Source organism: Epinephelus lanceolatus, chromosome 11, assembly GCF_041903045.1.
Source record: "Epinephelus lanceolatus isolate andai-2023 chromosome 11, ASM4190304v1, whole genome shotgun sequence".
NCBI classification, from domain to species: Eukaryota; Metazoa; Chordata; class Actinopteri; order Perciformes; family Serranidae; genus Epinephelus; species Epinephelus lanceolatus.
The window spans coordinates 21,228,887-21,253,819 of record NC_135744.1 but is presented as its reverse complement, the minus strand read 5'-3'; the positions used below and the strand labels follow the sequence as shown (position 1 = coordinate 21,253,819).

Genomic DNA, 24,933 nt, shown 5'->3' with positions numbered 1-24,933 from the left:
TTTGTTGCTGCTTTTGTGGTTGTAGGAGGTAATGAAGGTTGGGGATGGATGTAATGCCCACTATTTATTTAATTTAATTTAATTTAATTTAATTTTTGTCATGTCATTTCCAAGCTGCTTTGTTCTGTGCTGTATGTAAAAAAAAATGTAATAAATGTATTCTTAAAAAAAAAAGATTTATTCATTTTTATGAAAATAGAAAAGACCAAAACTTACCTGATGAGTAAACAGAATAATGTAGAAAAATGTCCTCAGTCATGTAGTGATATAATGCAATACAGTATCATAGCTTTATTGTCATTATCAGCACTGTAAAGTCATGAAGTCTACGGATTAATTAGCTCTTATGAGGAATTAGAGCAATGGGTGACCCCTTGCTAATATTTCAGTGATAAAATTCTCCTACAAAATACTCTAATTTTCTCAAATTAACTAATTCTCAGCAAAATTAATTATTATTTTAGCTACTTTAGTTATATTGCAATTATTCTTATCATACATTAAATTTTCCGCAGTTAATGGGAAACCCCATCGTAGACCGTTTAGCTTAGCAGAGCATGAAGCTGGTATGTACACATGGCTTAGTGCAGCTGAGCGGAGTGTATCCTCTTCAAAACCCCATTCATGCACCCATTGGATTTTAGCCACGGATGACTGCAATGCAATCCACCCCGTGCAGATTATCATCTGAAACTACAACAGGAAAAGAGGGAAGCAGGCTGAATTTCCTCCCATTCCAGCCACAGTATTAGTGGGCACTGCTGCTCAAGGTCAAGGTGGCTTTATAAGCCAAATAGGCTGAGCTGAGCGCATTATTGTTGGCATTTTAATCTCCCCATTTAAGAAAAAAATAAAATAAAATCCTCACATGCACAATCATCATTTAGTGAATATATATATGGAGAGATTAGACCGTTTGTTCCATTCATTCACTGTCTGTTGTTCCATTCATTCACTGTCTGTTCTATTCTTGGGAGCAGAGGCAATCTGGCATGTTGTTATTAGGCCTTGTGGTGGAATTTCCCGTAGCAGCAGGACTCACTCGCCTCTGAGTCTGTGTGTACAGTAGCTGACTGAAGACGGGGAGTGAGCCATAAACAGAAAGTTCAAGTGAAACACAGGTGCTTCGAAAAGTCAGAAACACAAATAACTATGGTTGAATAGTAATGAGTTTGAATGGGACTAAAGGAAATTTAAACGATACCTTTACTCCCCTGTGGCATATAATGGCTATATATATCAGCAGGGGTTTGGTCAGTATCAGTGACTCAGTGATTACTTCTCCAGTCTCCTGCTGGGATTCCCAGACATCAAAACAATCATTTGCAGTTGGATAATGTCGTGTTTTGGCACCAAATACCTCCGCCCACTGGAATGTCAAAGCACTCTGAGCCCCTCCTACCTTGTGTATTACCTCAAATAATCAATATGATGCATGTACAAGCCAGTGACTGCCATAAAAGACATTTTGCAACATGATGCAGGACATGTCACTCCGTTGTTATTCATTCCTACTGTGAAAATGTGACTTCATTCTTCGGGGTCACCAGCATCTGTCACAGGAGGGTGGAGGGTGGAGGCTGAGCCAGACATCTGTGTTGGAGGGGATAAGCTCTATCAATGTTGTTACAGCTCCCAGTGGTCACAAGGTTGACAAAGGTCATGGGTTGCACATGTGAGTGAGCGTTTCTCCTGTACATTTAATATGTCCTCTAATTTTGGTGACACACAATTGCGAAAATCATCTTTTGCCGTGATTTTTGGAAATGTTAAGGCAGCTTATCAGACGCACACAATTGCAATACAAGTCCACGCTTTGACTTCTGGCACTATATCGCCTGCTTTGCTCTCTCCTCCCTGCAGAAACCTTGTCATCACTTTATCTGGACTCAGCTGTTTTCCCCTCTGGCTCCCAGCGTAATGACCTTTCCCCACCAGCCAGAACACAGAGTCACTCCCCATTTTCCATTGTAGGGCTGAAAACTCGTCTCATCAAGAGGGATGTCGTGTCACCCACTCAGCCTCCCTTCTGCCGTGGCTTCCTCCTCTATTTGCACTTCTCTTGAAAGAAATCTCTCCCAGGCTTTTTATTTCTTAGCATGGCGTGTCTATCTTACACAATTACAGAGGCCCATGCTTGATGCTTGCTCTCTTCACTCTGCCTCACACCCTGGCTTTAGTTGTTTTGTGATCTCCGTCATCTGGGAATTGAGGGGTATTTTTCTAACTGCCCTCATTATCAGTAACAAGGGGATGAAATTAACTGTCAGGTAACAACAGTTATTGCCGTCAGATAAATTTGTAACAATTTTCAGTAAGTGCAGCTTTCAAGTCACCAGTCAGTGAGATGGGTTTACACTGCAAGCTCGGGTCTGGTTGTACATTTGATTAGAATACATTGTTCACTTCATGAAAAAATGATGAATGCATTATTGCTCAGCTCTTAAGCACAAGTAATTGAATGCTAACTCATTAAAGACTCAATGATTTGTTTCTTAACAGAGTTTTTGAACCTCCGAGTCTTGATGGATCTGTAAACTGCCCACTCCTTGAAATATATCCAGTTTTGTGAATGTGCCAAAAAACTTTATATGCAAGAAAATCCATAACTGTTGCAATAAGATCGATAAGATAAAGCTCTATTGATCCCCAGGGGAAATTAGCACAAAGACAGCAACAGTAAAATAGAGAAAATATAATAATAAATAATACAAGGTATGTAAAAAATAACCTAAAACCAGAACAGAGTAGAATAAAAATAAAAAAATACATGAGAGATTTAGTATGACACAAAACCAGAATGACAAATAAAATGGACAGTATAAAGCAGACTCTCATAAACAACATAGATAAACATTGTTAAATATTTACATGTTTGAAAAGGAGTGGGAAGAACACACGTATATCGTCCTACTGCTTCTCTATAACTCAAACAATTTACTAATTTAATAATTAACATATACACAGCTCATATTTTTTGTTATTCTTGTTATTGTTATGAATGCTATTATTTATTTATTTTATGTACCACTCAAAATCCACCCAGGTATAATGGCACTTTGTGTTTGTCTGTATGAAGATATAATAACATTTTAAGACAGAATATGATGCAAAACAATCTGAACATATTAGAAGTTAGCATGTTGACATAATGTATTGAAATATAAATGATGTATGGGACAGGAGATGTAGTATAAGGTGGAAGTAATGTAAAGAAAAGAAGACACACCTAGGAACAAACACCAGACACTTGAGGGTGGGACGAAGGCCATTTTGAAAAGATGGGCCCTCAGGGGTTTTTAAAAGTTTCAAAGGAGACTGCAGACCATGGAAGAGAGTTGGAGCCTCTGCTTCACAGGCACAATCACCCTTTGTTTTATTATAAATATAGCATACTATATAACAGTAATACATATTAACATATATCAGCATCAGGGTATATATTTTCAGTTTATAATCCAGCAGTCTAACAGTCCAGTAGAGATACAGTAGCGAGGAAGAGTAGTGTGAGTGTCTCAGTGTACCACATACTGTGGAGTTCACTGTGAAGAAGACAGGTTTATAAAGGCAAAGAGGGAAGAATTATAAATAACAACTAAACTGGGATCTACTTGTGTGTCATATGTGTGTAAGTGAGTGAAAATGATGGTGAATGCAAGACTGAGTGTATGGCAAGCCGTTTTAACATTTAATCGCTAGACTGGATATTCATTACTGATATCTGCAACATAATTTTGCCTAGTCAAAACTCTTATTCAAGATATCTGTAATTAGATTTTGCCTAGTCAAAACTCTAATTGCAGATATCTGTAATTCAGTGTTGACTAGTAAGATTTTATTTTTGCCATTCATGTGTATGGGGTTTGTCATTATAGATATCTCCAATGTAGTTGCGGATATCTGCAATTGTTATTGCGGATATCTGCAACTGAATTGTGGATATCTGTAATTCCAGTTTGAGATATCTACAATTTAATTTTGACTAGTCGTAATTCAAGTTCAAGATATCTTTAATTATCATCAATTGAAGATATCTACATGGTCCTTTCTAGATATCTTGAATTGAGTTTCAGATAGTCAGAATGACGTTGTAGATATCCTGAATTCGAATTATGACTAGTCAAAATGACGTTGTAGATATCTCAAACTGGAATTATAGATAGTCATAATGCAGTTGTAGATATCTCAAACTGGAATTATAGATAGTCATAATGTAATTGTAGATATCTATAATGACAAACCCCATACACATGAATGGCAAAAATAGTTTGAATCTTACTAGTCAAAACTGAATGACAGATATCTGTAACTGTAGTTTTGACTAGTCTGAATGACATTACAGATATCTGTAATTCAGTTTTGACTAGTCAGAATGACGTTATAGATATCTGTAATTCAGTTTTGACTAGTCAGAATGACGCTACAGATATCTTAAATTAAAATTCATACTAGTCACAATGACATTACTACTAGTCAAAATGACGTTATAGATATCTATAATGGTAATTCCGGATAGTCAAACTTAGTGATTAAATGTTAAAACGGCTTGCCATACTGAGTGTGTTTGTTTCATGATGTATTGTACAAATACTGTGTTTTACCTTTTTTTTCCTGTAGGTGGCAGTGGCGCTGCCGTGTTGAGTTGCCTCTGCCGAAAAACCACAAGTAGAAGAAGAAGAAGGGGGCGGGGCTTGGTGTTTGAAAGTGGCGGGCAACATCAACATTCATCTCAAAGATAGCAGTGGAAGTACACGGGCAAAGAACCGAAGTTGATCAAGTCAGCGTCAACGAGTAACATTTAGAAGTAGACGGTTTATTAGGAGTGTTTGATATCAGTGCGGAACACCATCAGCCGGAACCGCTGAATGCCGTTTTCGTGATAATTTACCGTTAGCAGTGGAGTAAACGTGAAAAGGTACGTTCATGTCAACGTCTTGCTAACAGTTGCAGCAAGCTAACTTATGGTAGTTAACGGTAAACTGACAGCAACTTTATCAGCCTTCCACTGGGTTGGAGACGACGTGTTTGCTCACAGTGTTTATTTTAAACGCAATACAAATGCACTTTAACTTGTTTTGCAGTGCGTCTGAAACGATAAGTAACGTTTAACGATATGACGTTAGCTGACTGGCTTTACGTTATGTGTCGCAATTAGAGGGTTTATCCCTTCCAGCCTAACACTGGATTTTCATATTGCTTATCAAACATCTCAGTTCTGATCTGTCTGAAGGAAGGGATGACCTTTGGGATTATGATGTCATCCTCAGACAACCAGGCTCCAAATAGCCGGTGAATAATGGAGCAATTCATTGGACACCATGACAACAGCCATGGTCGCGGGGACATTTTCTGTTTCACCACTGGAAGCTATAACTTACCACCAAAATTAATCAGATGATCTGGATGTAACGTCTCTTGGCCTGCACCCAGAGAAGCATCCCTTTTGAAGTTCGTTAATGTGCAAGATGCAAAATGGAGGAGACATAAAATTAGTCATCTCAACATAATGTCCATTATTGCACTTAATGTAGCCAGCTTTCAACAGTTCTGTCTCTTGTTTATTTTTCTGCATCAATGAAGTGATGCAAAATATCAGTGTGCATTCACACTTCATCACACAGTAATGTAAGGTTTCATGTAGAACATAAATATCAGCTGCAGTAATTTGTATTGGAGCTGCTTGGTACAAGATGTTATGCAAAAGGTTGGGGACTCCATTATAGTAGATTCATATACAGTGCATTTAAAATACAGTGAAGTGTCCCAGGGATATGGTATGAATACAGATATTGTAAACCAATTATAAAGTGTCTGATGTTATTAAATGTAAATACGGTTGTCTATGTGGTTGGCTATAACCCTGGCCACTGTGGTAATTGGTCAGCTCACATTGCTTTCAGTGTATGAAGTATTTGGGTGTCCAGTTTTCACCATATACAACCACTGACACACTAGGGGTGTCACAATACAATATTATTAATATTTTAAATGTATAGCGATATATATTGTATTTCGATAACATGTTGTGATTTATTGCCTTTATTTCCAACTCTCCCCAAAGGAAAACTTTGTCAACATCTGATTTAGCTCATAAGATAATGTTCAAACCACTTTAGTCATTTTCTATTGCGGCAAAATATATCAAGTAGACTGAAACAGTAATTGATGTTATTATTCTATTGGGTTATTTAAGTTATTTAATGAAAAAATCAATCCTTGGCATCAGGGTAGGAAATCAGCACCAGCCACTAGCCAAATGCTGGTAAAATATGCCATTAGCTGCTAGATTTCCTTCACTCACCAGCTGAAAAACCAATGGGAATCTATTGAGAGGCTGATAGCTTTTGGAATCCACCAGCCACAGTGGCAGGTAGACAAAAACGTTAATTTCCAACCCTGCTTGGCATGCGTATATGAAACGATATTTTCAGGCAAAATTTTATGGTACTGTGCTATATTGATCCCCTCCCCTGGTGTTGTTTTTGGTTGCTGATGTGTTGTCTGAGTGCATTTTGTCTGTTGACGAAATATTATTACACTTCACTGATGTCCGAGTAATGTGCATACATGCCACGCTAATGCATATGACACTTAACCATTCAACCATAATGTACCAAGTTAACAACATTCAGTATAATTCAGTGATGTCGCGGTTTATTACATTTTTAATACAGTAAAAATTAGGGCTGCAATGATTAGTCAACCAGTCGATGACTAATCGACTATTAAAATAATCGGTGACTATTTTAGTAGTCGACTAATCAGTCTGAGTCATTTTTCATAGAAAAGTACTATAAAAGTCCCCCAAAAAACTCTTATTGCAGCTTCTTACGTTCAAATATTGGCAGCTTTACACACTCTCCCATGACGATGAACTAAAACCCTTTGGCATGAGTATGAAACAAGACATTAGATGACATCATTTTGGGGTTTGGGAGAGACAGACCGACATTTTTCAACATGTTAATAAATTTTTCGATAAAATGATTAGTCGACTAATCGAAGAAATAATCGACAGATTAGTCTACAGTGAAAATAATCGTTAGTTGCAGCCCTAGTAAAAATGGTAACCTTGACCTTTATCAGGTTTTAATGTCTTTTGTTGGTATCAATAAAGAATCAGCAGCGGCTACTGTCATTTAGATATTTTCTGCAGTTCATCTCTAAGTCCGTCTCCTAAATTCAAGCAATACATGTCTGTTTACGTTTCATAATTAAATGAACAAAAGTTAATGTATCTCAGTATCTATCATTGCAGCTAACACTGTGTTATTTGAGTGGTGTCACTTAGCGAAAGTGAAGTTTTTCCAATCAAAAATTGTCATTGCATTTTTTCTTTTGTCATACGACTGCACTGATATTGCTCGGCTTCATCGCCTCTTTATGTTTCTTTTATCACCAGGTAAATATTGGAGTCTTGCATCATGACAAACGAGGATGATAAGGTGATCCCAGTGCGGGTTGCCTTGCGATGTCGCCCGCTGGTGCCGAAAGAAATCAATGAGGGATGTCAGTGCTGTCTCACTTTTGTGCCTGGGGAGCCACAGGTCTGTGCTCAACACACAGTTTGAGAAAAAACTGTTTCCGTCTGTTTCAGAGTAATGTTTTCACCACCTCTTTAAAGCCTGAACAGCTACACTGTGCTGCATGTGTAAAAATTGTTGTTTGTTTTCAGGTGATTGTCGGCACAGAGAAGGCGTTCACCTATGATTATGTATTTGATCCCAATACTGAACAAGAGGAGGTCTTCAAAACCACTGTGTCCCCGTTACTGTGTGGGCTTTTCAAAGGTAGCTATACCTTTTAACATAATGCTTTTCTTGAGTTCGGTAGAATTTTTTTGTTTTGTTTTTACCCCTCCTGGGAGGTAACTGTGCAGGTTGTGCAACATCAGTTTCAATTGGCATTTGGCTGCACACAAAAATATATAAAAAAAAATATAAAATATAAAAATATAATTTTATTCCCTTTTAAATCATTTTGTATCCTCACTGAATTGTGCTTTCTGTAGGCTACCATGCCACAGTTCTTGCATATGGACAGACGGGATCAGGAAAGACCTTCTCCATGGGAGGAACATACACATCAGCTCAAGAGAATGATCCTTCAGTCGGAGTTATTCCACGAGTCATCAGAAGGATCTTTGAGGAAAGGGAGAAGAGGACAGACTGTGAGTTTTGCCTGGCAGTATCGTACCTGGAGGTTGGTGGAAATGTTGTTTATACTGTGTTCTTATGTCATTTAGAAATGAATTGCGTTCCTCGGCATTCAGCACAAGTTGGTGCAGCTGACAGTGGCCTTTTAAAATAATTCACTTGAGCTTTTCCTTTTTGATTGTAGATCTATAATGAAGACATATTGGATTTGCTGTGTGCATCGAAAGATAAACCTTCCCTCAGCGTTAGGGAGGACCCTAAAGAGGGCATTAAGGTAAGTAATTGACATTTTTACAAGAACGAACGCACATATTGTCACATTTCTTTGAAGCTTAGAACCAGATAGAAAGTAAACTTGTTCTGTACCTTGTAAATCACGTTAAAATATAATATAGTGTGTCTGCTTTGGTTTTGATCGGAAATATCCTGTTTCCTAGATTGTGGGTTTAACTGAGAAGCAAGTGTTTTCTGCTCAAGAGATGGTGGGTTGTCTGGAGGTTGGAAATTCTGCTCGCACTGTGGGCTCCACGGCGATGAACGCTGCTTCCTCGCGCTCACATGCCATCTTCACCATCACACTGGAGCAGCGCAGAGGGACAGACAAGTCAGTTTGGTGGTCTTTTGTCACACAATCACTTTGGCTAATATTAGTACCCTTTAAGTGGGATTTATTCTTGTGCATCAGCTCTATGCAGAGCCTACGCAGTTGTGAGCATTTATACTTGTGTGGTGGTGTGTCTGTGTCACTCTGCAGTTACACTTCCAGAACACTAGTCAGCGGCGGGGTTTCTGTGAAGTGGTGTAAAGTTTTGTTGATACAAAACACACATTAAGCACACATTAAACATGGCTTAATAGAGACAATTTCAAGCCCAAGTACACAAACTGACTTCACAGTACAGTAACTTGCAGGACTCACAAACAAAGCATGTCTTTTGTTGGACAAATTTTTCCCACAGATACAACATGCTAATGTTTTTAGCACAAGCCTATGGCCTTTATTTAAAACTGCTTTGTATTGCTATGGCTCACAAAGCAACATTTGAAAACACTATCTTAGTTGTATTTTGTCTAATCTTTGGTTGCAGAACTGACTCCATTGTTTCAAAATTGCACCTTGTGGATCTGGCTGGTTCAGAGAGGCAAAAGAAAACCAAAGCGGAGGGAGATCGTTTAAAGGAAGGTAAACTGAGTGTACTTTTCATCATTTTTACTCAATTAAAAGTTGTCGGCCTTAATTTCTGATTTTCCCAGTGACAAATAGCGTAGTATATTATGTCTGTGTTGTCTCTTTGTGTCCTTAACTACGGCTTTTCTGTTTTGATGCTGTTCATTTTCATCTTCAGGCATCAGCATCAATCGTGGCCTTTTGTCTCTGGGTAATGTGATCAGTGCCTTGGGGGATGAAAGCAAGAAAAACAGCTTTGTTCCTTACAGAGACTCCAAGCTCACCCGCCTGCTACAAGGTAAGCTTTGATTTGGATGTTCAAAAGTGACTCGGTGGTCATTAGTGTAAAAAACAATCCTCACTTTGAGGATCTTCAAACATGAGCAAATTGTGTTTAAGCACACACGAGGCTGCTTCTCTCACTTTTATTGTCTAATGGCAAGTTTTTCATTCTGCTCAATTGATGATGTGTTTGCTGGCAACTTGTAATGTAGGATCTGTATATGGCTTTACCTTTTTATTTGTTTAATGCAAAAATGGCAGCTTAATGACATCAGGCAACAATGCAACATAGTAAATGATTTTACTAGGCACTTTAGTCATTTCTTTTCTGCTTGTTTCGTCAGATTCTTTGGGAGGCAACAGCCACACTTTGATGATTGCGTGCGTCAGTCCCGCAGACTCGAATCTGGAGGAGACCATCAACACACTGCGATATGCTGACAGAGCTCGCAAGATTAAAAACAAACCAATAGTCAACGTTGACCCCAGAGCTGCAGAAATGAGCCGTTTGAAGCAACAGGTACAGACATTTTTGGGGGAAGCAGCCAGATCTCAAACTGCCATTGGATTATGCTGCATGTTCGTTGAAGTCCTTACAAGGGAGAAATCTTTTTAAGATTGATAGTACAGAAAGTATACGGTACACACCTCACCTATTACCATTTAAATGTCTTGATTTATACACTTGTTTAGGTTCAGGAGCTGCAGGTGATGCTCCTTCATGCCCGCGGAGGAGTCGCTCCGGTGCTCTCTGGGTAAGACATAAAGTTCACCCAATAAGCTGACGTCCCAACAGGATGTCGGTTAAATGCACCCGGGGTACGTATTACCCGTAACAAAAGACCATAACGGTTACTCAGTCTCTCCGTTACAGGCCAGAGTCAGCGGAGAATGTGACGAAGCTGCTGGAACGGAATCGCGCTCTGCAGGATGAGAACAATAAGCTGAGCAGGGAGCTGAGCGAGGCAGCTGGACAGACTGCCCTCATGTTTGAGAAGATCATCATGGTGAGCCAGGCTGTGACAACATTTGCAAATGTTTCCTCTAAAGTTCTGGTTGAAAGCTGATACTGTGAGTGATGATGTGTTAGTTTTTTCCATGGATAGAAAAAAAGCCAAGACAAACAAAACAGATACAGAAATAAAACATAAACTGGTTAAGAAAAAAGCAACACTTTATATTAGTTTACAGTCTGTTTATTTTAGATATCGTCTCTCAGACATGTCACTGTTTTGCATCTCACATTGTGTTTACTTTACTTTATAGACCGAACATGCAAATGAGAAACTACAAAGCAGAATGGAACAACTGCGGGACCATGCCGCGTAAGTTTACAGGGGCAAGAAGCCAGGAGCTTCAGGGTGGGTCTAATACAATAGTTGAGCTATTCTTGTTGGATAGGATCCTACGTGCTCATTTTCAGGTTCATACTTGTTTTTGAAGTTTCTACTCGAACATATTTTAAAGGTCAAAAAACACTTTATTTTCCTCAGGCTGTCTGTGCTGTAACACCTGTGTTCACATTCTGTCTGAAATGCTCCGTTTTAGTGCCAGTCTCTTTAAACCCCCTCCTGGAAAAAATCCAGTCTGCTCTGACCTGTCACCACTTCCAGGTCTTCAAGATCTTGGCGTCTCTGTCAGTGCAGCAGGGGGGGAATGTAATCAAGAATAGCAACATTTGCTATTGTGAAATCCCCATTAAAAGCTTCGTAACATGAGTGGACATTTTCCATCAGGAATCTGATCTGAAATCAGGGACACAATTTACAACATTGGCAACAATTTACAACATTGGCAATCAACTTAAGTAACCTATATTTTATATTTTATCTACAAGTGCACGTCACACACTGAGCAAGGCGCCTGTTAATGACGCTGTGGGCTAATGGGCATGTAGCTACTTCCATGTTTCAGATGATATGTCATGTTTGTAGTCGACCAATGAAGATGAGTTTACATATCACCTTGGGTTCGTCCTTCACCTTCTCAAAATGATCCCACACTTTGGATTTCCTGCCCCACATGTTATTAACTAGCCTGTGGAATAACCGCAGGTACCAGCCCTGGAAATTAACCTGACTCCTGTCTGACTGCTGAGCGTGGCCACTTCCTGTGTTTGTCCTTTCAAAATAAATTCCCACATGTTCCAGCCATATAGGTTTTAATTTATTTTGACAAGGCGCCGCTTTGGTAGTTAGTTTGTTTGTTTTTTCTGTGACTAAGTGACCAATGAAATCTTGCTAACTAATGACCTCTCGGCTCGTTTGGTCGACTATTTGGAGGCAGCCCAACTATGACATCATACTGTAGCCAGAGTAGAAAACGCTTCGGAAACAGTGTTCAGAAGGGTCTGAAGCCTGAGGTTTTTGCTCACAGGGATTACTTCTACATACATGTTCACACTTTAAATTAACATCCTTTATTATAACACTATATATAAGATACAAACATGGAAAAGTAAAATTGGTCCTCTTTGAAAGCTTTGTTGGGTTTTTAATGGCAGAAGTCAGTTTTCAGCTGTTTCTTCTTTACCACTGCCACATTATGAAACCATGCTCTTTATTTACCTTTATATCAGATGTACAGTGGATCTTGAGAAGTTGTTGGAGACTCTGGAGGACCAGGAGCTGAAGGAGAATGTCGAGGTGATGAAGAACCTGCAAGACATCATCTTGGAGCTCAAGGTACACAAGTCATCATACATTATAATCCACCAAATGACAGCATGTTCACAATACTGAGTTTCATGGCTTACTGTTTGTTGGTTTTCAAAGAATGAGAGTGCAGGCATCGCTGCCTCCATTGATGCCATGGCTTCAGGAGAGGATGGAGCTGATGTCTCTGGGAATGGCAGTAAAAATGGGGCAGATGAATCTCCTACGGTATGTTAAAACGTTTGTTCTCTCAGTGATGTTTTTAATTAAATCTACTGTAATACAGTCTCATATTTCTTTAATTGCACACACAAAGATACATTCCTTCACCTCAGCCCTTATTTTTTGCCGAACCAAATGCGAATAAGATGTTTTCCACCTCTAACACACTTAACAGGATGTCACCGGCATTGTTGGGAAGGACTCCCCGGAGGCCTTTACAACCCGTCATGCACTGCGGCAGGCCCAGCTCTCCAAGGAACTGATCGAGCTGAACAAAGTGTTGAGCTTGAAGGAAGCTTTTGTGAAGAAAATGTGCCAGAACGACACCCAGCTAGAGCCGATGCAGTCAGAGCACCAGGTAAGAGGATTTTGCATCCATGTTTGACTCTCATAGTAATTTCAAAACCACCTAAATTTCTGTTGTTTAATTCGATACTCTTATAACACTGTCCTCCACCTGACCTGTGCCAGTCACTTTCACTGACACTGCGTAGGACAGATGAGCAGGGGATGAGGATATACACTACGCAGTGTCTTTGATGACAGAAAGACAAATGTTGACGTTAATGCACGAGTGTGCCTGAAAAGGGGAATATTTCGGTATACCAGGGTATTTAGAAATCCTGATGCTATGATTTTCAATACTGTCATATATACAGGTGCTTCTCTTGCTATTAAACTCATTGTATGTAGTGCACAGCGTGCGCTACCAGAGGTCAGGCGTATGAAGGTAAGAAAAAATAGGTACTGCCCAAGCTTAAATGAAACAGAATTAGGAACATTTTTGGCTTGGCTTGTGCAGGGTTTAGCTGCATTGGGGATGTATAACTCAAAGTGCAGGACTGTTGAGCTCCACTCATGCCTCCCCTACATGTGTTGTTAGTCCAAACACACAACTCTTACTATGATAATGCTCTGCAAGTGGTGTTTTATTTTATGAGCAGGGTTAGGTAGTCACCCCAGAGCACATTTCCATCTAAATATTTTTCTGTTTAACAGGAAGAGGAAAGAGAGGAATTTTGTTCTGGAAAATATTTTTTGAGACACATACTTAGTATATCACAAGAGATGGTCAACATCAACTGGTCAAATCGCTGGCAGCTGGTTTTAGAACGTAAAGCAAGTCACCTGCTTTTACAGCCAGTTGGCTTGTAGTGAAGTCCGCTGGTCAAGTCAAAATGACCACAGTTGGCGTGTTTGCTTTCTGCGACAGATGCTACGTCCCCACCGAGCCCTCTGTTTCTGTCCTCATGGTGTGCCAGTGTCGGACGGTGCGTCACTGTAGCCAGTATCTCACTATAACTATCCTCATTCATATTTTAAGAAGCTACAAATTATTTTCAGCCACAAAATAAGTCTGAAAAGCTGGAAATCAGAACAGAGGTACAGAGGGTTGTTGCATAGAGATGATGATGACGTCATCTTATCTAGTTGCATTGGTGTGAACTTGCAGGTTTTTAGAACATTGCAGAACTCATCTCATTGCGAATCTTTGGTCTGAACTGGGCTTTAGATTTCACTGCATAATGCTGAACCATCTGCAAGTTAACGTGAGTGATGAAGTATGACTCTCATCGAAACACCTACGGTACCAGGTTCACGAGAGAAAGGGCAGGTTAAAATATAGCATTTTTGTGTGCTTATATTAATTCTGAACCACACGTTGCAAATGTTGAGAAACGATGGCCATGTTTTAAACTTCTTTGCATTGTGTCCTGCAGAAAAATGTACAGTCTCTACAGACCGCAGTGGATTCTCTGCAGAAGGAGAAAGAGGACCTTGTTTTGGCACTTCAGTCTGCAAAGAAAGACACTAACCAGGCGAAGTATGAACACTAGATATTAAAAGTAACCTCGCAAGCCTTGATTTTTTTTCCTTCCTGCTTCGTCTGACATCTGACGCCACCTTCTTGTAGGCTCAGTGAGCAGCGGAGGAAGAGACTGCAGGAGCTCGAGGGCCAGCTTGTGGACATGAAGAAGAAGCTTCTCGATCAGTCCAAACTGCTGAAAATCAAAGAGTCCTCTGTTCAAAAAGTTGGCAAGCTCATGCAAGAAATACAGGTAACCAGTGAATTTCTTTACTGTAATCTATTCTGTCAAAGTTATATATGGAACAAATCGCAGTGACAATGTATCTTTGATGTATTTGGCCCTTCTGTGGGGAGATAAAATTGTTTGTAAAGACCAACTTTGCCTATTTATCCCATGGCATCACCACATTCACTGAGTTGGCATCAAGTATTGCTGATATTTAATACCATTTGTAACGTGTAAGCCACAGATGCCAATTCAAAACTTAATAACGCTGTGGTCTCACAGGCTATGAAGTCCCAGCGTACACAGCTGATGAGGCAGATGAGGGAGGACTCTGAGAAATTCAGACACTGGAAGAGCAAGAAGGACAGAGAGGTGCTGCAGCTGAAGGAGAAGGTTTGTGGAGAGAAACTGCAGGACATTTTCTTTCACCAACATTTCATTCATAAAATCTTGCTGCTAAATTCTTTCCTCTTTGCATTTTTTAATTTATGTCCTTTGGCTTCATGAACCTCCTACTTTATTTTTACCTGTTTTTCAGGATCGTAAGCGCCAGTATGAGCTGCTTAAACTCGAGAGGGATTTCCAGAAGCAGGCCAACGTTCTGCGCCGTAAAACTGAGGAGGTGAGGCCTCTTGGTTTCCTGTCTGTGTAATCTATAAAGTAGGATGTAAATATTGTATATTATATTTTAAATGTGTCACTAATTTGTACCAGTCACTTCCCTTGTTTCTCAATAGCCCCTGTAAATGGAAATTATCTAAAGCGGCTTATTACAATCTTTCCCCGACAGGCTGCAGCTGCAAACAAGCGGTTAAAAGACGCCCTGCAGAAGAGAAGTGAGGTAGCAGAGAAACGCAAAGATTTCCATAACAGAGGAATGGAAGGAGCTGCTGCAAGAGTTAAGGTAGTAAAACTTGCTTCTAGGGCGACTTTGTCGTCTCAAAGACTTGTATTTGGTTTGCGAGACTGGACAAAGTGCAAAAAAGCATATCTTGTTATCACTAGGGATGCACAATATATCAGCAGCAGTTATATTATTAGCTGAGGTGTACAGAAATGCGGTTACTGTTTATATAATGGAATTTCAGTCGATAATTTCGTCTGATAATGCAGAACATGCCTAAAACCTGGTCCTGAATGTGGACTTATACCCCTCTGCCTTTCCATCCTGTCCTCTCTGTCAGTACTTGTTGCTACAACAAAACTAGCTGGTTTCACATAACCATACAGAGCTCATTATTCTAATAGGAAATTGTTGTGAACAGGCTGAAAACAAACGCCACCTGTACTGATTTTAATGGTTCAGCTTGATGTAGGCAATATATCAGATTAGTTGAATTCTTGTAGATTTTGAGTCTGAGGCTTCACCAACAGAGTCTTTTGACCTCAGCGGCAAAGGAGAGGATGAATGATGCCACATGGCTGTGAGCCAATTTAATAAAACAGACTTTCCAAACATTGGATGGACTATAACGGCTTTATGTAAGCATTAATTAAAGTTATTCTAATGTTTTTTAGTCTATATGCAGCCTATTTATGCTTGTCATTATTATAAATATTAAAAATAGATAAACTATGCCTAAACTGTTACAAAACAGTTTGAAATACATTGATGTATTTACTCTAGTGATGGTGAAGGATCTCTATGATGTGATGTTTCACTAGAAAAAAGTTCAGTCAAAAAATATGCATTTGCCCTCCTGACATTTTTGTGTTTGAAAGATTGTCGGCCCTGAAATTCCATCTCTACTTATTTCTGATGAAACACTATCCTGCTTTAACCAACAGTTACAAATACGCTGAAGTATAAATAGACCTTAAAGAATCCATGTCAAACCAATGAGAGTGTTGTTGCCTTAACTCTGTGACTGTATTTGTGTGATCAGACATGGCTTCTCAATGAAGTGGAGGTGATGGTCAGCACAGAGGAGGCCCGGCGCCACCTCAATGACTTGCTGGAGGACAGAAAGGTCCTGGCTCAGGAGATCAACCACCTCAAACAGCAGATGGAGGCAGGGGACCGACCTGCTGCCAAAATCAGGGTGAGATGGGATTTCTCTACTGTTGAGCATGCACAAAAATAGGCAACAAACTGAGAATAAGTGAGACATGCATTGAATCTGCGAAGTACAAAGAGTCAGTGCTTTGTGGTGTCCTTCCATGCAGCGTCGCACACTGATCATCTCTGAGCTGGAGACCCAGGGGGCGCTGGAAACACCTCTGACCAAACAGGTGGAGAACCTAGAGACAGAAATGGGCCTCAGGTGAGTCTCACAAAGCAGCCCAGTCACTGCATTAATGTTTGCTGTTAAGATTTTGTGACTCTTTCAAACAGTATCAGTTTAACAAAAGGTATCTACAGGACAGACTGAATTTATTTTGTACCTCAATGCAGGAATTATTAAGATTCGCAGAGTGATTTGTATCCCAACAGAAACGCCCAGATAGCCGACCTTCAGCAGAAAGTTCTCGTCGCAGATGGCGAGGGGCGTTTGAAACAGCGCATTGATGGCATCACAAGCATCGTCGAGGCCAAATGTGCCCTCAGGGTCCTCATGTCTGAGGTGAGCAACTGCTAGCAACTTTTTTATATTCACATCTGTGTGGTAAATTAGTAATGGTACATTCATTTGTTGCCGTTACAAAAATATCACTTTATTCCCTTGTCTTTAGCTGGTGTCTGCTAAAACAGCCAGTGCCAAGCTGGAGAGTGAACTCAAACAGGAGACGGGGAATTCACAAGATTTAAGGCGGATGCTGGCTGAAGAGAGAAACGTGATGTCAGCCATGGACATGGAGCACCAGCAGCAGCAGGTGGAGCTGGAGCAGAGGCATCAAGAAAAGGTGCTCATAGCCTGTGGTCATATACCAATTTGCATTCCCTTTCAGAGACATGCAAATTTATGAAACTTTCTGTTCTATTTATTTTTTATTTATTTTTTCCCGCACAGGTCCTGTACCTCCTTAACCAGCTACAGAGCAAACCCATATGTGAAGAGGCCGATGAAACAAAGGAGAACAATGAGGAGAGTTCAAGGGAGAAGGAGCTTCTCCAGCGCCTCAAACTTCAGGTTGGTCTCCATAAGCTGAAGAGAGTTTCATCAACCTTTCACTCTGCATTTCTCCTTGTTTTTAGGAGAAGCAACAATTTAATCATGTAGCTATTTGTAACATCATTTTAGGAAGAAGAGCTTGAAAAGCTGCGTGAATTAAGTGAGCAGAACCAGAAACTGGTGGAGCAGAATGAGCAATACAAGCAGGTAACCTTTATAATTTAGTCCAACATTACTGGCCTCCATCTGATTTTATTCTTTAATATTTTCATGTTAAGATGAATTGTCTCAAATGTCTTTTTTTTCCTCCACAGAAACTCTCACTGCTTCACCTGGCAAGTGGAAAGAAAGTCCTTGTGCCTGTGACCAACAATGAAAGGAGCTCAGATGACTCGTTTGAGTATGTTCCTCCAAAGGTGAGTTATTCCAGATATTCTACCTTCGTGTTTGTTGAGTTGAGATGTCCTTTCATCTCCTGGTGTTTATTTTTTGTTCAAATATATATATATATACAGTACAGGCCAAAGGTTTGGACACACCTTCTCATTCAATGCGTTTTCTTTATTTTCATGACTATTTACATTGTAGATTCTCACTGAAGGCATCAAAACTATGAATGAACACATGTGGAGTTATGTACTTAACAAAAAAAGGTGAAATAACTGAAAACACGTTTTATATTCTAGTTTCTTCAAAATAGCCACCCTTTGCTCTGATTACTGCTTTGCACACTCTTGGCATTCTCTCCATGAGCTTCAAGAGGTAGTCACCTGAAATGGTTTTCCAACAGTCTTGAAGGAGTTCCCAGAGGTGTTTAGCACTTGTTGGCCCCTTTGCCTTCACTCTGCGGTCCAGCTCACCCCAAACCATCTCGATTGGGTTCAGGTCCGGTGACTGTGGAGGCCAGGTCATCTGCCGCAGCACTCCATCACTCTCCTTCTTGGTCAAATAGCCCTTACACAGCCTGGAGGTGTGTTTGGGGTCATTGTCCTGTTGAAAAATAAATGATCGTCCAACTAAACGCAAACCGGATGGGATGGCATGTCGCTGCAGGATGCTGTGGTAGCCATGCTGGTTCAGTGTGCCTTCAATTTTGAATAAATCCCCAACAGTGTCACCAGCAAAACACCCCCACACCATCACACCTCCTCCTCCATGCTTCACAGTGGGAACCAGGCATGTGGAATCCATCCGTTCACCTTTTCTGCGTCTCACAAAGACACGGCGGTTGGAACCAAAGATCTCAAATTTGGACTCATCAGACCAAAGCACAGATTTCCACTGGTCTAATGTCCATTCCTTGTGTTTCTTGGCCCAAACAAATCTCTTCTGCTTGTTGCCTCTCCTTAGCAGTGGTTTCCTAGCAGCTATTTGACCATGAAGGCCTGATTCGCGCAGTCTCCTCTTAACAGTTGTTCTAGAGATGGGTCTGCTGCTAGAACTCTGTGTGGCATTCATCTGGTCTCTGATCTGAGCTGCTGTTAACTTGCGATTTCTGAGGCTGGTGACTTGGATGAACTTATCCTCAGAAGCAGAGGTGACTCTTGGTCTTCCTTTCCTGGGTCGGTCCTCATGTGTGCCAGTTTCGTTGTAGCGCTTGATGGTTTTTGCGACTCCACTTGGGGACACATTTAAAGTTTTTGCAATTTTCCGGACTGACTGACCTTCATTTCTTAAAGTAATGATGGCCACTCGTTTTTCTTTAGTTAGCTGATTGGTTCTTGCCATAATATGAATTTTAACAGTTGTCCAATAGGGCTGTCGGCTGTGTATTAACCTGACTTCTGCACAACACAACTGATGGTCCCAACCCCATTGATAAAGCAAGAAATTCCACTAATTAACCCTGATAAGGCACACCTGTGAAGTGGAAACCATTTCAGGTGACTACCTCTTGAAGCTCATGGAGAGAATGCCAAGAGTGTGCAAAGCAGTAATCAGAGCAAAGGGTGGCTATTTTGAAGAAACTAGAATATAAAACATGTTTTCAGTTATTTCACCTTTTTTTGTTAAGTACATAACTCCACGTGTTCATTCATAATTTTGATGCCTTCAGTGAGAATCTACAATGTAAATAGTCATGAAAATAAAGAAAACGCATTGAATGAGAAGGTGTGTCCAAACTTTTGGCCTGTACTGTATATATATGGGTTTATTATCTCAAATGGCTCACTGTTGATGGAATCCAACAGTGTTGATTTCTCTTTGTCTGTGTGTCTACCAATGATAGCCTAAAGGGAAGCGCTTCACCACAGCTAAACGTAGCCAGCACAGTATGGCCATCAACATTGAAGAGCTGATGTCGCCCAGTGAGGATGAGGAAGCGGACGAGGTGGAGGAGGATGAGTGGCGTCCTGAGAAACCTGAGAAGGGACGCAGAGCCTCAAAGAAACCAAAAGCGACTGGGGTAAGACTGTGATCAGGACAGGGGTCATCTTCAAACTGGTCATTTGTGAAGCTTTTACGAACCACATAGACTGTGATCATGATACTGAGAAGTTTCTCTCGCTTCAGTGTGCGTGTAAAGGTCGCTGCGGCAACAAGCAGTGCAGGTGTCGCAAAGGAAAGATGACATGCGGGGAGAACTGCCAGTGTGATCATGAGAAGTGCAGAAATATGGATAACCGGGTGCCTTCTGAGGTAAGTTAGCTTTCAGTAATTGCTGAAAAAGTACCTCAAATCTTGCTAATGGTTCACGCAACAAAATTTTTGTATGAGTTTTCTGTTTTTATTTTTCAGTAATGAGACTTTTGATAATGTGTGCGGAAACATTTGCAACTTGGATTGTCAGGATGTGTTTTAAACACTCCATGTGAAATGTTAATTTACATTCGGCATAATGTAACTGCTCCGTACAGTAAAAGATCATCAGAACAACGTGTTTCTATTAATGAGTTTCCATTAAAACAACACACACAATACACCAGCCAATATAATATCATAGAAGGCGAAACATATTGGTAATTAATGTAATAGTGGTAGGGATGCACCGACTGTGACTCCTGAAGGAGTCCCGGGCAAGATCTGTTTGCCCCAAAGATGTAATGACTGAGAAAAAGTGTCTTACTGGTAGTTATCATTGGACCATTAAAGGGCCAGTGTGTAATATTTGGCATGGTTTATTGTCAATCTGAATCTCAATATTCTACCCATTAATATGTTTATACAAGTGTATAATCGCTATAAAATAAAATTCGTTTGGTTTTCGTAGCCTTATAATTATACTTTTTTATATATATATAGCAAGGGCCTTGCTTTAGAGAGGTCGCCATCTTGCGCTGCCATGTATATACGGCAGACCGAGCGGACAATCCAGCCAGCCAGAGAACGCGTTTCACGTGTATAAATGAACCAACAAAGACAGCGGGAGGAAGGAAGGAGGAAGAAACAGCAGAGAGTGTTAGTAGTTCATCGATGGAGAGTAGTGAAAAGTTTTTTTAGTTATAAAGTTTGCGAATGGACCACACTTACCATGCAACAGGAGAGAATGAACCCGAACCGTCATCTGCGAGGAAAAGAAGACGCAACTTCACTCCTTGTGATGCACTCTCTGCGGTGCTTTTCCTCCTGATGATATATCTCCCCAACGATGGTAGCAGTAGCACCGAATCCCATTCTGTGCATTCAGCCTCTCTTCTCACCCGCTCAGCATCAAACACATGGAGTTCCTCATCTGTATGCTCCGGCTCAAACAGGTATGGCTCTGGGTCTGTGTCCGCTACAAGAAACTCTTCAAAATCGCGTTCAAAGTCGACCATTGCAGCTACTATAGTCCGGAGATATTGCTAGGCTAAATAAACAGCTGAGCTCTGTTTACCGGCTACGCTGTCAGTCAGTGTGCGGGCTGGAGATTGAGCAGAGAGGGGAGGGGGGTCCCCACTCAGTATGGTAAACGAGTATGTGTGTAAAGTTATGGAGTGTGTCTGTTACGCCAGAAGAGTCAGAGTTTGGGACGGAGTCTTTTACCCCCTGGAGTTTTTGGAGTGCTCAAATAAACGGGCCTTTTTTCCGAACGCTCCTCTGGTCTCCTGCTCGTGAGGGATTCATTACAATATTGTAACATGGTTTAGATTTCCAAATAAACATTCACCTCGTCGCTAGATAGACCTACTCCTGAAAAACTTGTGCGCAAGGCTTTTTGTCCCTACGAGGCTGCCGTCATTTACCCGACGGGAGGGGTGAGCGAGTGAGCCCTGCAATCTAGAATTTGGCCACTGATGTCACTGTTTTCAAACCATTTTACACACTGGGCCTTTAAACTAATATTTATAACATCATCAGTTTTAGAATATTAATAAATAGATACTAGTTTAACAGGCTATTACATAATATGGCATTCATGACCACAGACAACATGTGTTTCTTCTGTACAGTTGGATTTGATGTTTCAATCAAGAAAACCTCAATTTGCTTTGATGAATATTTTGGATTCTTTCATGAATATAAAGTATTTTTCTCAGTTTTTGACTTTTTACTCTTTTCAGGATGTAAGCCAGACAGAAAGTGTTTCCAGAGACTCTGTGTCTCTCCAAGATCCCGCGTCTGTCAGCCCTGACAACACCACATTCTTCAAGCCGCCATCTTGCACTCCCACTAAGAAGGTGAGCCTGCCCCTTCTGAGGACTCAAGCGAGATTTATACCTGTGCCTCAGGTCTATGCAGAGCCAACGCCGCAGCCTACGCACATGACCTATGCCGTTGTGAGCATTTATACTTGTGTGGTGGTGTCTGTGTCACTCTGCAGTTACACCTCCAAAACACTAGTCGGCGGTGGGGTTCCTGTGAGGTGCTGTGAAGTTTAGTTGATTGAGAACACACCCAAACATGCATTAAACACGCATTAAACATGGCTCAATAGAGACTTTTTAAAACACAAGTACACAAATCAGCTTCACTATAACTCGCAGCATTCAGACAAAGCACTTGTCTTTATCCGGACAAATTTTCCCCACAAATACAATGTGCTAACGTTATTAGCACAAGCCTATGGCATTTTACATTGTATAAATTCACCTAGCAGCTAGCGGACTTGTCCTCTACTCCAACAAAACAACTGTGTTATACTAAACACGTTTTACTAACAAATGTAACATGCTAACGTTATTAGCACAAGCCTATGGAATTTTACATTGTATAAATTAGCCTAGCAACAAGCAGAGATTTCCTTTGCTCATATGAAGCCAGGATAAATCACACACAAGCCTTAAAATGCTATTTTTGTGGAGGCTTTATTGTCTTCACAATTTATTGTTTCTTATTTGTGAAAGCTACGGTGTAGGGTGTGGCGTAGGCTCTTGTTGTTGTTGGCGGCAATACAAGGAATAGTCAGTCATAATGTGGCTCTAAGAATGATAAGCATGCATGTAAAGATGCATAAGACTAAATTTGCCCACTTTGATTCATTCTGTTCATTTATTATTAATGTGTATTTTGGCATACACAGTTTCTCGCCTGCAGCTTTAAAAAGATATAACACAGAGGTAACACCGATGTACTGATATGCTCTATTTCAGGTGCTTAAAGAAATTGGCGACATGGGACATCCCACTCCAGACCTGAAGTTGGTCAGGAAGCCCATCCTGCCAGAGGAAGAGGAGGACGGTGACGACGATGATGAGGACACAACAACAGTCAGCTTCCTCAAGAAGAAGAAAAGAATCCTGACGAGTTTTCAGAACAGTTTTTTCTCTGGATGCACTCCGATCAGAGAGGAATCGTAATCAGCACAGAGCAGGGAGCAGGGTAGGGCTTTTTACTTTAGATGTCCATATGTGTTTGATTAAATGTTTTGTCAACGTGTTTTTCAGTCTTTTTTTATATGTGACTAATCTGTTGTGTACTGTAACATGAAAGTAGCTGTTGATTTTGTTTTCTATAAAGGGTAAGGAAAGGACCGTGAATAGCATCGGATCTTTTACTGGAATTAACAATGAGATGATGGAAAAGCCTGTACATAAGATTTTAGTTTAACATGATAGATGACACTTCCTAGAGCTGAATAAAGTCTTACAGTGAAATCGTGTTTTTAAAGAACAAAGCATTATTCCTTTTTGTCTGACTGTGCACCTGTGTTTACTGTCTCAGCATCATAAGTGATGGAAAATAATTTATTTCATTCATTAGTCTGTTATGATGTTTTACATTGTTTCTTAGCGACACTTAATTTTTAGTGAATTTTTTTACGTTGAAAAAATGAAATCTGAAACTGAAACTCTACATCTAATTTTGTACTTCAGGTAAGGTTTTACTTTTACCTGTGTAGCACCCCCTCAAATCCCCCAAAAGCTCAGAACAAAATAATTGCTGCTTTTATTTACCAATTTATTTTTATTTCCATCTATTTCTACACGGACTGTAAAGCCTGAGGCGTTGTCTCAACTTTGAATTTATGTAGATCTTGATCTCAAATTTAGTGCAGTGTGTCTTTATTCACTTTTTCTTGTTATGACGTTTACCTGTCACGTTTTGAACCTCACAATTTGTTTCAAATGCTTTCTGGAGAGCTAAGGGCACAGATGTCAACACGATTTCCTGACATGATGTTTTTAGAACTGGGTGAATAAAATAGTGTAATTATTATGCAACTCAGCTGTGTCTGTTCATAATGGTTTAAGATCAAATGAGTACAAATGATTCTGGAAATTGTCTTTCTGTTAAGCAAAAATGCCAAACATTTAATGGATCTACAGGGTTCCCACATTCATAAAATTCCTGTTTTTGAATATGTTTTTGAATTTTGAATAAATATTGTCTTAGCTATTATTTAAAATATGTTCATAAAAATCCCAAAACAAGTCTAACATTGTGCCAAATAGATACACATTAGCATACACAGCTAGTTGGCAGCAGGAATGTCTCAGGCCCTGATCACAGCACAGTAGGTTGAGGGTGAAAGGCTGTCAGCAAATAGTTAGGCACAGGGAAACAGAGATCTGTGTGGGTACATGAGACCCTAAAAAAAGGGGGATGGATCATGGGGAGAACCACCAGTTGGTCCAGGAGCTTCTCCTCCATGATGGGTATTTCCAGGCATATTTTAGGATGACTCAGGGGCAGTTTGACAACCTGCTGTCTATCATCGGGCCGTATAGCTCTGGGTATCCAGCAACCGCTATCACCAGATTCTCCTCCATTGTTCACCATCTGTATACTTGTGATCAGCACAGAAGGCCTGCCTCTCAAATCATCTGATTGGACAATGGGAAAAAATGACATGGGGTGCTTTTCCGCTCTGAGTTGAAGTTTTTTCAAGTCGAGGAGTTCACAGTGCTCCGGCAAAAACACCAGGCGTGTCGCAATGTAAAAACCGCTAGCAGAAAGCTTCATTCTCATTAAAAATGATTACAAAAAGACGCCTCCAGC

General features: G+C 40.4%; 1 protein-coding gene across 1 annotated transcript; it reads left to right on the top strand.

The window, feature by feature from the left end:
• The first annotated feature begins 4,702 nt into the window (after positions 1–4,702).
• Positions 4,703–24,784, top strand: kif4 (kinesin family member 4). The gene is made up of 31 exons (XM_033634063.2): positions 4,703–4,915; positions 7,403–7,547; positions 7,676–7,790; positions 8,012–8,202; positions 8,341–8,430; positions 8,594–8,760; positions 9,245–9,339; positions 9,503–9,622; positions 9,951–10,126; positions 10,300–10,361; positions 10,481–10,613; positions 10,873–10,931; positions 12,185–12,290; positions 12,381–12,488; positions 12,658–12,840; positions 14,204–14,307; positions 14,398–14,542; positions 14,801–14,911; positions 15,057–15,140; positions 15,309–15,422; positions 16,405–16,560; positions 16,685–16,782; positions 16,953–17,082; positions 17,192–17,362; positions 17,470–17,589; positions 17,701–17,778; positions 17,886–17,987; positions 19,802–19,978; positions 20,086–20,211; positions 22,056–22,172; positions 23,085–24,784. The coding sequence occupies exons 2-31, from the start codon at positions 7,425–7,427 to the stop codon at positions 23,289–23,291; spliced, it is 3,768 nt and encodes a 1,255-aa protein (XP_033489954.1). The 5' UTR covers positions 4,703–4,915; positions 7,403–7,424; the 3' UTR covers positions 23,292–24,784.
• The last annotated feature ends 149 nt before the right edge of the window (positions 24,785–24,933 follow it).

Coding starts and splice junctions, on each gene's coding strand:
- kif4 (XM_033634063.2), top strand. CDS start 7,425: ATGACAAACGAGGATGATAAGGTGATCCCAGTGCGGGTTGCCTTGCGA. Junction 8,761..9,244: donor CAGCGCAGAGGGACAGACAA/GTCAGTTTGGTG, acceptor CTTTGGTTGCAG/AACTGACTCCATTGTTTCAA. Junction 19,979..20,085: donor AGAAACCAAAAGCGACTGGG/GTAAGACTGTGA, acceptor CTCTCGCTTCAG/TGTGCGTGTAAAGGTCGCTG.